The sequence below is a fragment of the Microcebus murinus genome, chromosome X, assembly GCF_040939455.1.
Source record: "Microcebus murinus isolate Inina chromosome X, M.murinus_Inina_mat1.0, whole genome shotgun sequence".
NCBI lineage: Eukaryota > Metazoa > Chordata > Mammalia > Primates > Cheirogaleidae > Microcebus > Microcebus murinus.
Genome location: NC_134136.1, coordinates 42787479 through 42801751, shown reverse-complemented (window position 1 = coordinate 42801751; position 14273 = coordinate 42787479). Strand labels below are relative to the sequence as shown.

General features: G+C 37.9%; 1 protein-coding gene across 3 annotated transcripts in view; it reads right to left on the bottom strand.

Moving 5' to 3' along the window:
• Positions 1-732: 732 nt before the first annotated feature.
• PLS3 (plastin 3) overlaps positions 733-14273 on the bottom strand; it is an 85333-nt gene continuing 71792 nt past the window's right edge. For all 3 annotated transcript variants that reach the window (XM_012749475.3, XM_012749483.2, XM_075999394.1), the window contains 9 exons: positions 11702-11844; positions 8779-8874; positions 6689-6884; positions 5591-5669; positions 4385-4499; positions 4031-4164; positions 3068-3191; positions 2724-2848; positions 733-1269 (listed from right to left, as the gene is read on the bottom strand). In XM_012749475.3, the coding sequence (XP_012604929.1) occupies positions 1137-1269; positions 2724-2848; positions 3068-3191; positions 4031-4164; positions 4385-4499; positions 5591-5669; positions 6689-6884; positions 8779-8874; positions 11702-11844 (1145 nt within the window). In that variant the 3' untranslated portion in view covers positions 733-1136. The remainder of the gene's footprint in view (positions 1270-2723; positions 2849-3067; positions 3192-4030; positions 4165-4384; positions 4500-5590; positions 5670-6688; positions 6885-8778; positions 8875-11701; positions 11845-14273) is intronic.

The following is a 14273-nucleotide window of genomic DNA, read 5'->3' as shown; positions in this document are numbered from 1 at the left end:
AAGGGACAGAAACATGAAGAAGACAATTATTATGTAAATGCCTTTATTTGAACTACTACATTGCTATCAGATTACATCACTTTTCAGAGTTAGAGTAACATGATCTTGAAAACTATAGCAAACAGCTTGACAAAGCAAGAGTACATTAAGTCCTACATATATAATTTTATGTTTAGTGACGACATCTTCTTGTTTTAGGTGGAAAATTAAAAAATATATCGTACACTTAGCATACTTGGCCTACCAAATCCTGTCTAAGTTCTGAGCACACTCTCTCCTCAAGTGTCGTATTCAACAGCATTTTAAATTTAAAGAGAGAGTTTAATGATACAGGTTTTTAAAACAAATAAGCATGTATTGAACCAAGTGATTTAAGACAAAATATTTCAAATGTTTACAGCTTGGGTGTGAGAGGGAAGATGCAAATTTAAGGTACATTTTTTCCTCTACCTACAATGCATGTTTTCACTTACTTGAAGACCCCTTAAAAAAAGTAGCAAAATCAGCAGTCTTGTTTAATGTAATCAAAATATTCTTAAATGTACAAAAAAGGATCATGTAGAAAGAATACTGTAAAAAGATACTGATCTTAAGAATAAAAGAATAAGAAAAGCTTCTATTACATTCTGCACAGCCAGTTACTTCGGCAAATTTTCAGTACTACAAAGATAAGCAAAGGATACTCATATTCAAATACCCTCTGACCACAGTTCTCAAATAAGAACTAGCATATTGGATGGAAAGCAAATTACTGTTTAATAATATTCATATCCAATCATCTAAGTAAGACCCAAGTGAGGGACATTCTAAGAGGGGAAAAGATACATGACGAGAAATAACATACAGCAACGGGCAATGTCAAGGGCAGCATTCTAGGAGAAAATGAGTAAAACGGTTCGGCTATGAGCATATTTCAGGTGTGCCTGACAAATACAACTTTGAATATGGGAAAGAGGTGTTGTTTTTATTCCAATTCTTTCCCCTGAGGGCTCTCACGATGAGCTAGTCTTGTTAATCAAAACTACAAGTCCTTTGAACGTCCAGGAGTTTCTTAAGCCATTAGCACTTCACCTGGAAATAGCTGACCTGTGAATCATGCACCTGGGAGCAAGGTTGTTTTATTCAGATTGGTTATTTTACACTCTCTTCATTCCCCTGCCCATCAAACATGCAAACACGGTCATAACCATCTTGGGCTTTACTTCCACAAGGTCTTCAGGGAGAGCGTACACTCTGGCTCCGATTCTTCTAGCCATTGACACCGCGTACCTAGTATTTGAGGAAACAAAAATGAAGATGAAATTCTCATCGTTTAAGGACACCCCAGGAGGCATCGATTTCCTCTTATGTAATTATTCGGCTGAGATGCAGAAAATTCCCTATTGCAAGTTCAATCAGAATGATTTCACTTTTTATTTTCTGTTTGATTTTGGTTTTGAGTTCACTTTGAAGTTGCAGCAAGTTTTAAAACTCTGTTATTTGGGACTGAATTTCATTCCTTTTCTCCAATGTGAAGTGAGAATTAACCTGGAAGCACTGACTTGATGTGAAAATGAAAATATATATATATATATATATATATATATATATATATATATATATATCAAATTATGTAGCCTGGCTGTACAAGCAATGTTGACATTCTCGTTGCATATGTAATAAGTTAGGACACTCATGTGATGTTAGAGATATGAGGTAGAAAATGATGCCAGATGAAGTGAATATTTCCAAATATTCAAGGGAGGGGAGAAAGTCTACAGTTTACCTGGACAGAGTGGCTGGACCAGAGTGGCTGGAAAGGGTAGACAAAGGAAGGGATAAAAGACCTAACATGTGCAGCCAGGGAAATTCACAAAAACACACCTCAACTAATCCATGAAACATTTCTAGGTCTATTGTAACACGAATTTTTAAAGATGATTAAAACATTAAGTTTCTGGAAAGAGAGTTTCAAGAGTTCTTTATATATTGTAGGCATTAAAACTTTATCATATCTGCTGCAAATATTTTTCAAGGAAGAAAGAAATGATGTGTCTAACTCCAAGGTTTTACAGGAATGCTTGCTTCCTGGCTATCCTATAAAGCACTGCTCTGGGTGGATTTTCAGTGTATACTGGTAAGGTTTTCACAGATCACCCATGTTACCAGGTGATAGTCTAGGCCTTTGGCGAAGAAGCAAAAGAGATGAGTGGAAAAAGACCTTCTGAAATGTGCAAGAAACTTTCAAGGCTTAGTCTTCTGCTGAGGGCTAACAAGCATCCTGCCAGTTTGGGAATCCAAGAAGATAAATGACATGTAGTAAGAACGATCTATATATAGTAAAATAGACGTAAGTGGATAACATATTTAAAAAAAAAGAGTGAGGTAGACAGATGAACATGCTAAGGTATGACTAATCTTAGCTCATTTCACCTTCTTGTAAATTTGTTCCTGATTTGAATTAAAACATACACTACATTATTCCTGTAATCCACTAAAGCAACAATTGATTGAGCACCTAGTAAGCCAGGCACAATGCTAGGTCTTAGGAATTTTTTCATTTAATCTTTATAAAACCTCTAAGGTAAGTATTATTGCCCCCAATTTACTGATGAGGAATCTGAGGTTCAAAGAGGTTTTCCCCAGGTGAAATCCCTCTTAAGTGGCAGACCGTAAATTAGAATTCAGATCTGCCCAGCAACATAGCCCGTGTTTTTTCCACAATATTATGCAGGCTCCCTTACTTGGCATTATTGTGCTTGTCATCTTCTGTTAGATTACCGCTCTTAACAAGGTCATAGTTTATGCAGCCTGGTTGGATGGCATCAATTAAATCCACAACTGCCAAACTGGAGCTGATCGTCTTGTCCTAGTGTAAAAGGAGAACAAAGCTGAGAATTCAAGTATGTACAAATTAACATGTGCATATTTATATAAAGTGCCCCAAACACAGCCTAGTGAATGAAAAGAGAATCTTGTCATTAGCCCAACAGTAATTCTCACTCACAAAGAAATGAAAGGTTGTCCTTCCAAATGTTAGATATTATCTAGCAATCATAATATTTAATAGTCAAATATGGATTCTGACCTTAAAACTCTGAATGGAAGTTGATTTTCCAGCTTCACTCAATGTTCTATTCACCCAGTTCACAATGATGTCATCATTAGCTTTCTGACCTTCTCCGAGATCTTCCAGGACATTGAGGGTATATCTAAGAGAAGAAGCAGAAGAAAAGGCCACAAGCGACTTTATGAGAAAAAGCATGCAAGCATCAGAAAGATACTTTATACTCTGGGCATGGTGGCTTATGCCTGTAATTCCAGCACTTTGGAAGGCTGAGGCAGGGAGTTCAAGAGGCCAGGAGTTCAAGACCAGCCAGGGGAATATGGCGAGACTCCAACTCTCGTCCCTCCCTCTATATGCATACATATAAATAAATATTAAAAAAGAAAGATGCTTTAGCTTCCATTTCTTTTATTCCTTAGGTTTGAAAGACTAAAGATTTCATAGGAAGACATTCACATTGGGTGAAAAAAATATTTCAAGGAGTAGTGGCTTGCCACTGATCTACCCTTTGCAGAGGTGGAGAGAAGATGGATGGTGCTTTCATGAGTAAGCCCAATAATCTATTACAGGCACATTTTGTACTATTCCAACAGTGGTAATGACTTCAAATATAATAAGCTATGATTTGGCTGGTATCCACTCATAATGAATGCCTTTCAGCGTTACAGTTAAGAGATCTTCGTTTTCAAATGGATACATGGGGATGTTCATAATTTCGTTCTGACAATTTTTTTTATTCACTGACACTAAATGAGTCCACATGTCAGGTTTCCTATTTAAAAACAGGGAATAGTCATAGTTCCGCTGCCTAACTTATGAGGAAGCATTTCCCACTGAACATCCAACATATATTCATTACTGAAATTCACTTCAGAGTCTAAACACATTTCAAAAGTGTAGTCATTGATGTTGAAAAATTAATAAGGACTAAATCACAGAGCTGTACTACAGTAAAGTTTAAACAGCTAAAATTGTGTACTCTACCTTCTCATCAGCTGCCAGACTAAAGCTAAAGTCAGAGTTGGGTTCCCATCATTCAGGTCTTGCCCTCCAATGCCAACCAGGGAGAATTTAGCAGGATGCTTCCCTAATTCAACAGCATAGTTGCAGTTTTCTAGCTGCAAACACACAAGAGTAAATGGTTAAAGACTTTCACTTGTTTAATGTGCCTACATGTGTGTGTGCACCTGTTATATAATGCCAGATATTAGCACACAAAAACAAATAAGACAGTTCTTGTCTTCAAGAAGCTCCTAGTCAAGAGTTTTTGGAATAAAATAAACAAATTAAGAATAAGAATAGTCTGTAACAAAGATATATAATAACTTAATTATCTACCTTTTTCATGTTGGCTCCAAGTTTCGGGTATGGAGGTTTGTTAACCTTACTCCAGTCAACAGGAACTTTAATTCGTTCATATAACTGTAAAATTACCAGGGCATCTTGCAGGTCACTAATGATTTAAAAAAAATAACATAATCAGCGTTTTCCCTAAAAATGATAATACTACACCGTCAAACAAGATATATAAAACCATAAATAATAGCCAAGACTCATTTTCTATCAATCTGTGCTAAAAACAGCTTAGACCATCTGATTCACTTAAAAGTATTTACTGAGTGGCTCCCGCCTGTAATCCTAGCACTTTGGGAGGCCGAGGCGGGCGGATTGCTCGAGGTCAGGAGTTCAAAACCAGCCTGAGCAAGAGCGAGACCCCGTCTCTACTATAAATATAAAGAAATTAATTGGCCAACTAATATATATACAAAAAATTAGCCGGGCATGGTGGCGCATGCCTGTAGTCCCAGCTACTCGGGAGGCTGAGGCAGTAGGATCGCTTGAGCCCAGGAGTTTGAGGTTGCTGTGAGCTAGGCTGATGCCACGGCACTCACTCTAGCCTGGACAACAAAGCGAGACTCTGTCTCAAAAAAAAAAAAAGTATTTACTGAGAGATTATTATGAGCAAGGTACTGCCCTAGAGGCTGGGCACATGGGATAAAAATCCCTGTCCTCACATTAGAGTCAGGGAGACAGACAATAATCAGGTACATGGATGAATCGATAATAGAATTTTGGGTATATGTTAAGTACTATGAAAAAAGAAGGAACTAGGGTTAGGGGGTTAAAGAGGAGCAGGTGGTAGTCAGGAAATCTCTGAATCAGTGGCAGGATATAGTAAGGGTGTGAGTCATTACGTGTGGGCAAAGACATTCCAGGCTGTGAGAACAGTCAGCCAAAGGCCTTGAGACATTGTGGATTATCTGCTTAAACTGTTCCCTGGTCTCTGTTTTGAAACAAAGTATCTGCTCCAGAAGGTACTGAAGGGACATTATTCATTCTATGACTTATAGTTAATGATCACATAAAGAAATAATTTGAGCTTTTATATATTTGGAAAATGATGATGGAAATCACCACTCAACATTTTCCAATATAAATAAGCACTACAAACTAACATTTAGAAAATCTTTAGAGCTGTCATTATTTGTGTAGCATCCATTCATGATGTTCATAACTGTTTATAATAGCAGTAGGAAGGCTTACGCATAGAGATGGTTTACGTGGGGATTAACACCGAGAGAGTTCATCCAGTTACGGAAGGTTCTTTCTTCACGAGTTTCTCCTGTTAAGAATATTCACAAAATTTACTCATTCATCAAACACCTTGTATATGTGCATATAGGGCCAACCCATGTATTATTTTATCTGCTTTTTTCAGATCTAGAAGTTTTCCCCAATGCAAATTTCCAAGCACTCTCTCTAAATATATTCTCTCCAGATACATGCTTATTTTTTAAACTTGTTGAATTTATTTTAACATCAAAGAATACAACTTTATTATAACCCGCTAAGCAATTTGGAGGTTTATGAACCTTTTATAATTTCCTCTAATCTTTCTCCAATATCTCCTCAAATCTACATACCTCAAAGTAACTGCTCCTATCAGTTTAGTTTATACTTTAAAAACTTTATTAAGGCCATATGAATTTATGTTTTTCCTCTACTCATTTTAAAATACCAAAGTACACATGATTACTACTTTTACAGACCTATGTTAAAGCAACAAATTTCTTGAAACTTCAAAGGCATAAAATTTAAAGATTTTATAGCAATGCCAGTGGATACCCAATGAACTACTATTTGCATTTGTTAATTTTTATATACTATACTTCATGTATATATAATCTGGAAAAGGTAAACTCTGCCTTTCCCAAACTTAAACAGATAATTATCACACATTATCATTTGAGTTTTGAAAAAGTAAGGATGAAAGAAGCTGGGGCTAGTTCCAATTAGTCTGACTGTAGAAGAATGAAGCTACTAAATACTATAAATTTACAGGTCACATTAAACGCATATATACATTTTTCTGGTGAGAGGTTTAAAAAGTGGTTTAACCCTAAATTTAAATATTAAAACAAAACTGGTTTACTAAGTGGTGTTACATTTAGTGACTCCAAATTACTTTGCTTTATCATCTCAAGTTCATTTTGGAATCCCTTTCTGCCAATTTTTACTCAGCACTTGCATCTACATCTAGCAGAAGAAAGTAGATAAAGAAACTTATTAGTCAAAATTCTAAAATCATTTTATTTCTACTCTATAGTCCCACACATTAGAATTTGAGAAGCTTTCAGTTACCTTCTAATAGAGTCCAGTCAATATCCTGGTTCTCTGGCTTAGTTAGTGCCGGGTATTTATTAAACAGGTTAGCCACAAAGGCTAAGTTGAGTTTGGGGTTTCCGCTGACAACATCAGCAGGGGTAACAAACTGTCTGCAACCTAATTTATCTGCTTGTTGAAGCATACTCTCAGCTCGCTTCAAATCATCTGTTTCCTGTTGAAGTAAAATAAGAAGACATTTTCCAAAGTCCATCTGAAAATATAGAAAATTTCCCTAAAATCATAGTCTGGGTATACAATTCTACTTTCTTTTAGCCAACATGTGGTACTTATTACAAAATTGTTTTGAATGCAAAAAAAAAAAAAAAAAAAAAAAGTTGGCCTTGCTGCAATGCAGTACCTTTAAAATACCCTAGATGGCACCAGATCACATCGCTAATTACTGAGTACGTTTAACTCAACTGGGATTGCATTTCTCATGCCAAAACAAAATGCACTAGGAGAAAAGTTAAATTGGGAATAAAAAAAAAGTTAAAACTGTTTATATTTTTAAATTAGGCCCTAAAGAAGGTTTAAAGCTGAAAAAGATGAAAGACACTGAAAAACAAGGGAAAAGCATGAGCAAAGGCTCAGAAGTAAAATGGCTGTTTGGGAAAGACAGAGGAGATGGGTGATGATGTGAAGGGAGGTTTGCAGGCTACAGTCTTGTGGGGAATAACACAGGTGAGGAGAGATGGAGGAAGATTGTGAAGGGCTATAAGTGCTAAGCAGAGCATTTTAGCCTGAATTCTAGAGTCAATAGGGCAATCCTTGATGGATTCTGAAGAGGGAAGAGACAAAGAAAGGAGGTGTTTTAAGATCAATCAGGAAGGACTTACCGGAGAAGGACTGTATCAGAATCAGAATAGTATACTTGTGCCATTTACCCAGACATAAGATCACCTGGCTCGCCACCCCAGACAGCTACCTTAATGCACAGGATGGCCCCTCATCCCTACACAAGAGTGACCTGAGCCGAAGAGTTTTGCATTTCACATACAGACAGAAATGTAAGTCAGTTATAAATTCCATTGTGGTAAAGGTAGTGTAAAATGGCTTGGCCAATGTAATCCACTTAATCCTATTGCATAAATAGGCTAGATGTGTGGGTTTTGTACATTTAATTTTATTTATTTATTTTTTAAAGCCAGTCAAATTTAGCAGTGGGGGGTTGAATACCAACTTTAGTGACACTAATGTTAATAAGTTCTGATAACCCACTACCATCGGACCAGCCTGTACAATACATTTTATATCAAATGGGTACAAAGAACCACAAAATCCTAGAAACTTGGGACTAAATAGTCTAGTCCAACTCCTTACTCTATGGATGAGCAAAGTGAGATCAGATCTGGGGAAGAAACTTGTCCAAGGTCACTGATCAAATTAGTGACATAACCAGGTAAGATGGCCCCTTGACAGTAATTCCCCAAACTGGATCTCATGGATCAGGAGTTTTGTAAACACATTCACATTACTCTGAATACAGGAATATTACTGATGTACATATGAATATATAGTCCTTAAATCTACCACTGTGGCTGTAATTCAAACACTTGGAAAACGTTAGTCTCTAGTGCTTATTTCTCCATACTTGCTTTGAATATTTTATGCCATCCATATAACCACTACCACCATAATTATGGAATTCAATAATAAACTATCGAAATAAATTAAAGCTAAATTTTTGCCTCAAAATTACACGTACAGTAATACATTTAAAAATAATGCTTCAAATTGCGAACACCACTACATATAATTATAAAAATTCTTGCATTTATAAGAAATTAGCCTGAGCAATGTAACGAGATCCCATCTCTACAAAATATTAAAAAGTTAGCCAGGTGTGGTGGTGCATGCCTGTAGTTCCAGCTACTTGGGAGGCTGAGGCAGGAGGATCACTTGAGCCCGGGAGTTTGAGGTTGCAGTGAGCTATGATGACACCACTGCATTCTAGCCCAGGCAACAGAGATCCTGTCTCCAAACAAAACAAAACAAAACACAAAACAAAACATAAATTGACCACAATTTTGCAAGACTATAGAATTCAAAAGAGCACCTATACTTACATTGAAACCTGACATATTAATATCTATCCGTGGTTCACCTTCCTTTTGTCCTTTTGGTGCAATTTGATTGAGAAGATGGAAATAGGCTTTGGAATCCTACAAATGAATTGAAAATGTCAGTGAGATCACATTTACAAACAATGAATGTATCCTATTGTCCCATGTTTGGAAGGCTATTTGCATTTGATTTTGTGAGAATATATGGCACAAATCTCTGTCTTCTCATTTAACTGGTCTTTTCCCCAGAAAAGTCCATCCATCTGGCCTTCTGTCTGTCTTGCATATGGATGAATTGGATTTTGACATGACTTTACAATTTATTGAAGTCATCAATACAATAATGCTAATAAACATATAACTAGTTCTGTACCTTCACTGAATTACTGAAGTCAATAAGCTTGATAGACAAAACAAGCATTAAAAAAAAGTAGGAGAGCAGAAATCCAGGAAGCATAGGGAAAGAGAAAATAAACAGGTTATATCATTACAAAGCACAATATATACCATAACCTATGGAGAAGAGATTAGCTATGTTCAAGATGTATTTAATTGTAAATTTAAATGATAAAGTCTTTTAATGATAAACACTTTAGTTGCTACAATAACATCTAACCTTTTATGATCTGAATATACTTATCAAAACAAGCTTTTCTTTTTAAGACCTTGGACAAGCCAAGAATGTTGTTTACTTGAAATCTCAGTACATAAGGCAGAGTGGAGTTGCTCATACTGAGGGTGGGATGGGTGAATTCAGGCTGTATGGACAACTCCACAGAACTCAGCTTAAAAACCATTGTACTAGCACAAATACTTGCTAAGAGTCTTCACACACGTGTCAAGTAAATTCTTGCCTCTCTGGAATGCTAGAGGACAGGAACTTGAGTCACCATTCCTTAACGATGTCATATCTGAAAGACCACCTTCCCAGCTACGATAGTTTTCTTTTACTGGGCCTTGAAAGTGTAGACATAGGCCGGGCATGGTGGCTCACGCCTGTAATCTTAGCACTCTGGGAGGCTGAGGCAGGCAGATCGCTCGAGGTCAGGAGTTCAAAACCAGCCTGAGCAAGAAGCGAGATCCCGTCTCTACCAAAAATAGAAAGAAAGTAATTGACCAACTAAAAATATATATACAAAAAATTAGCCGGGCATGGTGGCGCATGACTGTAGTCCCAGCTACTCAGGAGGCTGAAGCAATAGGATCGCTTGAGCCCAGGAGTTTGAGGTTGCTGTGAGCTAGGCTGACACCACAGCACTCACTCTAGCCTGAGCAACAAAGCAAGACTCTGTCTCAAAAAAACCAAAAAAGGAAAGTGGAGACATATAAAGGAGTGTTTCCTGTAGTCAGCTCCACAGACTATGTGCATCCTAATCCCTGGGGAAGTTGCTCAATATATGACTCACTGGATCCAACCCCAGATCTACCAAATATAAATCTCTGGGAGTTGCCTAGAAAATTGCATCTTAAACCAGCTACCCAAATGAGTTTGAAACTTGGTGCCATAAATGATTCTAAGAATGGGAAAAATCAGAGAAGGCATTTCAGAGCAATTCATGAAATGCCAATCCAGGTCCTATTAGTAGGGGATAAAGGATTTATCGCCTGCCTCCTAAGGAAGAGTGCACTACAGCTGTGAACATGCTTTCACTTCCAATTACTTGCTAAAGGCACATCAACAATTTATAATCTAATCCTGTGCACTTGAGAAGAATAGGTGAAGAGGTCACCCAGCAGAGTCTATTTACGACCCTGAAAAGGGCTTCACAGGTGAAAATTTGAACTTGAATAGAGATAAACTGGAATTAAGTTTTCACGTTACCTAACAATTGTTTGCTTATTAAAAATATTCAAAGCAGGCATCATGAAAAAAACCGTATTTCCTTTATACATTTAAAACATGTCCCAGTATATAAAATTCATTTCCAAATGGTTTTCAGGAACACATCTAATGCAGGAAGCAAAATATACGTGGCCACACATGTTATGTAAGTTAAAGGAGAGGGTGAGGACAGTTGGTCTCATACTTTTGGGGCTAGATTAAATTTTCATGGATGAAATCAGCAGTACAAGTATGACATTGCTTCCTCTCATCACTGAACACATTGGTATGATCCCAGAACACTGTTTTCATAGTCTGCTGGTCAGTGACATCTGATGAAGAGCTTTGAATTTGTTCCCCGTATCCTAACATCTGGATCTTGGAGAGAGCGGAGGCAGTTAATGAGAACTCCACAATGTCTGCTGTGGTGATGCTGGTCCTGTCTGCATCAGAAGCCAAAGGCAACATGGGATAATGAACGCTACCAATGTCCTCCTCTATTGCTAGTTATTCCCCACTGCTGACGGTGAGCAGTGAGTGCCAAAATTCAACACAAGAATTATATGAGGGACTTTATGTGCCAGATATTGTGTTAGAGGTTGGCTTTGGTAGGAGGGCCCTGGGGCAGTGGCTGAGGTAGGAGTAAACAGACATAAATAAGAGGCCATCACTACCCTCAAGGACCTCATATCTAAAGGTGGAAAAATAAGACAGGAGAGAAGCCACATAGGAAAGATGAAGGGGAAATCTTGAGGCCTTTCCTCTCTCTTCTAGGTCTTTATTAACAAATACACTGAGGTCTAGGAAAGGCAGTTAGGGATAGAACAGTCATGTCCCATCCTTTAATACTCCATGTACAACAGTAGGCAGGATATAAAAAATTAGCATTGCAAAACTTTTACCCGTTTCTACAAAAATGCGCCATAGACTCAGTGTTCACGCTCCTTACCTGGCTCTACCACTTCTCTACTGAAATCTATCATAGAGGTCAAGAGGCAACCAGGCTTGGTGACTGAGTGTTAGGATTCTCCCTGTTGAGCTGAGATGAAATCCCCTCCCAGCTATTATATCCCCCCAAAGTGTTATGGTTCTTTGTACAGTTACCTTGATGTCCGCACTGAAGTTGTTGATTTTTTGCCAGCCTGAGTTTTCCAAATGAAAGTTTGCCCATCTGAGCAGAAGCTCTTCTGGAGACAATTTCATAAGCTCCTCCAAAGTCTCACCATCTCTAAGTAAAGCAGCCAAAGCTAGAAGAAAACAGCCCCAAAACAAATATATGATACGATCATGGCCATGCCAAGTTCATTCAGTCTTTTGACACTCAGTTAATAGAGGTACAAAAGCTAGCATGACATGGCTCCTGATTTCACCATACTCCTACTCTACTTAAAAAGATATAAGTAGATATTAATAAAACAAGGTGATACAGGCCAGGCGTGGTAGCTCATGCCTGTAATCCTAGCACTCTGGGAGGCTGAAGCGGGCGGATTGCTCGAGGTCAGGAGTTCAAAACCAGCCTGAGCAAGAGTGAGACCCCATCTCTACTATAAATAGAAAGAAATTAATTGGCCAACTAATATATATAGAAAAAATTAACTGGGCATGGTGGCGCATGCCTGTAGTCCCAGCTACTCGGGAGGCTGAGGCAGAAGATTGCTTGAGCCCAGGAGTTTGAGGTTGCTGTGAGCTAGGCTGATGCCATGGCACTCACTCTAACCTGGGCAACAAAGTAGGGCTCTGTCTCAAAAAAAAAAAAAACAAAAAAAAAACAAGGTGATACAGACAGAAGCATGACATTATAAGAATGCACAGCAAATATTATATAAAAATTATATATTATTGTAATTCATGTATTCTTTTCTCTATTATTCTTCACATTCCAAATACCAAATAAGGTTGTAACTTTTAAGTTTAATATTCTCATATTATGCTATATATTTATACAAATTGTTCTTGTTTAATACTTCTAAAATCAGGGATTTGGGAAGGATGTATTTAAGTATAATTAATCCATTAACTCTTTTTTTCTTTTTTTGAGACAGAGTCTCACACTGCTGCTCGGGCTAGAGTGCTGTGGCATCAGCCTAGCTCACAGCAACCTCAAACTCCTGGGCTCAAGCAATCCTACTGCCTCAGCCTCCCAAGTAGCTTGGAATACAGGCGTGTGCAACTATGCCTGGCTAATTTTTTCTATATATTTTTAGTTGGCCAATTAATGTCTTTCTAATTTTAGTAGAGACCAGGTCTCGCTCTTGCTCAGGCTGGTTTCAAACTCCCGACCTTGAGTGATCCTCCCATCTGGGCCTCCCAGAGTACTAGGATTATAGGCATGACCCACTGGGCATTAAACTCTTGAAGGGTTAAACATATTTTAAAGGGAATGTAATTGAACTTTACATTTTCTATAGCATCTAACATGCAAAGACTGCTTGATAATGTTGTTGTTGTTGAATTGAATGTGTAGAAGCAGCCAAGGTTTTCTTGTGTAAATATTCCCATAGGTAATAGGAACAAGCTTGGGTGTCTGCATAGAGAACTATCTAAATTTAGGCCAGACATGATGGCTCATGCCTGCAATCCCAGCGCTTTGAGAGGCTGAAGCAGGAGGATCGCTTGAGACCAGGAACTCGAGACCAGCCTGGACAACACAGCAAGACCCCATCTCTAAAAGCAAAAAGAAAATTAGCTGGGTATGGTGGTATGGGCCTGTAGTCCCAGCTACTCAGGAGGTTGAGCCCAGGACTTGGAGGCTACAGTGAACTATGATCACACCATTGTACTCCAGCCTGGGCAATAGACCAAGAACCTCTCTCTAAAAATAAATAAATAAACATATTAACTTTTGTTTTCAGAAGTTTGTATAGTTCTTATGCAATAATTGCCCCCCATAAAATGAAAGTACAATCATATTGTCTCATTTCTGAAGAGGTTCAAGTAATACTCATACTAAGTAAATTTCATCTTTGATGGACTCCACTTCATGCCATGTCACTTTGGTACTCAGCGATTTAAGAAAGAGTAGAGGCAGCATGGCCACTTGTATAGAGCCCTCCTTCTCGCTGCTCTACATCTCCACCAAATCAAAGGCTGGAAAGGATTAAACAGCCCAACATCTATGTACCTGAGACTTGGGCAAAGATTGATCATTTGACTTATTACATGAGCCAATGACATTTTGTTTTGTTTTCTTCTTTGCAGTTTTAAACGGACTTCAACTCCTTTAAACAAGACAAGCACTGCTGCGAAGAAGGCCAGCAATTAGAATAATTTTATTCATTCCAAAGCAGGTAGCTTTAAAGTCTTGAAAAAGTCTTATGTAAAAAAGTCTTATACTTGATCAAATGTGCAAAGTAAGACTATTGGCAGACATTATGAAAACATTTAGAACCCCAAATATATATTCTTCTGCCAAAGTAACTGAGGATTGAGATGGTGATGGTAGAGACTTCTGGAATGAGATCTGAGTATCTGGAGTGATGCTCAATATTTTCAACTTCATGGGGAGAGGATAATGTAATACTTCCTAGGACCTGGTGAGAACTGTATAGCATATGCTTATAAATTCTATAAATCCACAATGTGATTTAAAAATCTACGCTGTAAAAAGGATGATGCTTCTGCCGGTTCAGGAAGTATGAGACCATCAAGGATAGGTTAGAAGATTTTTGAAGGGGCC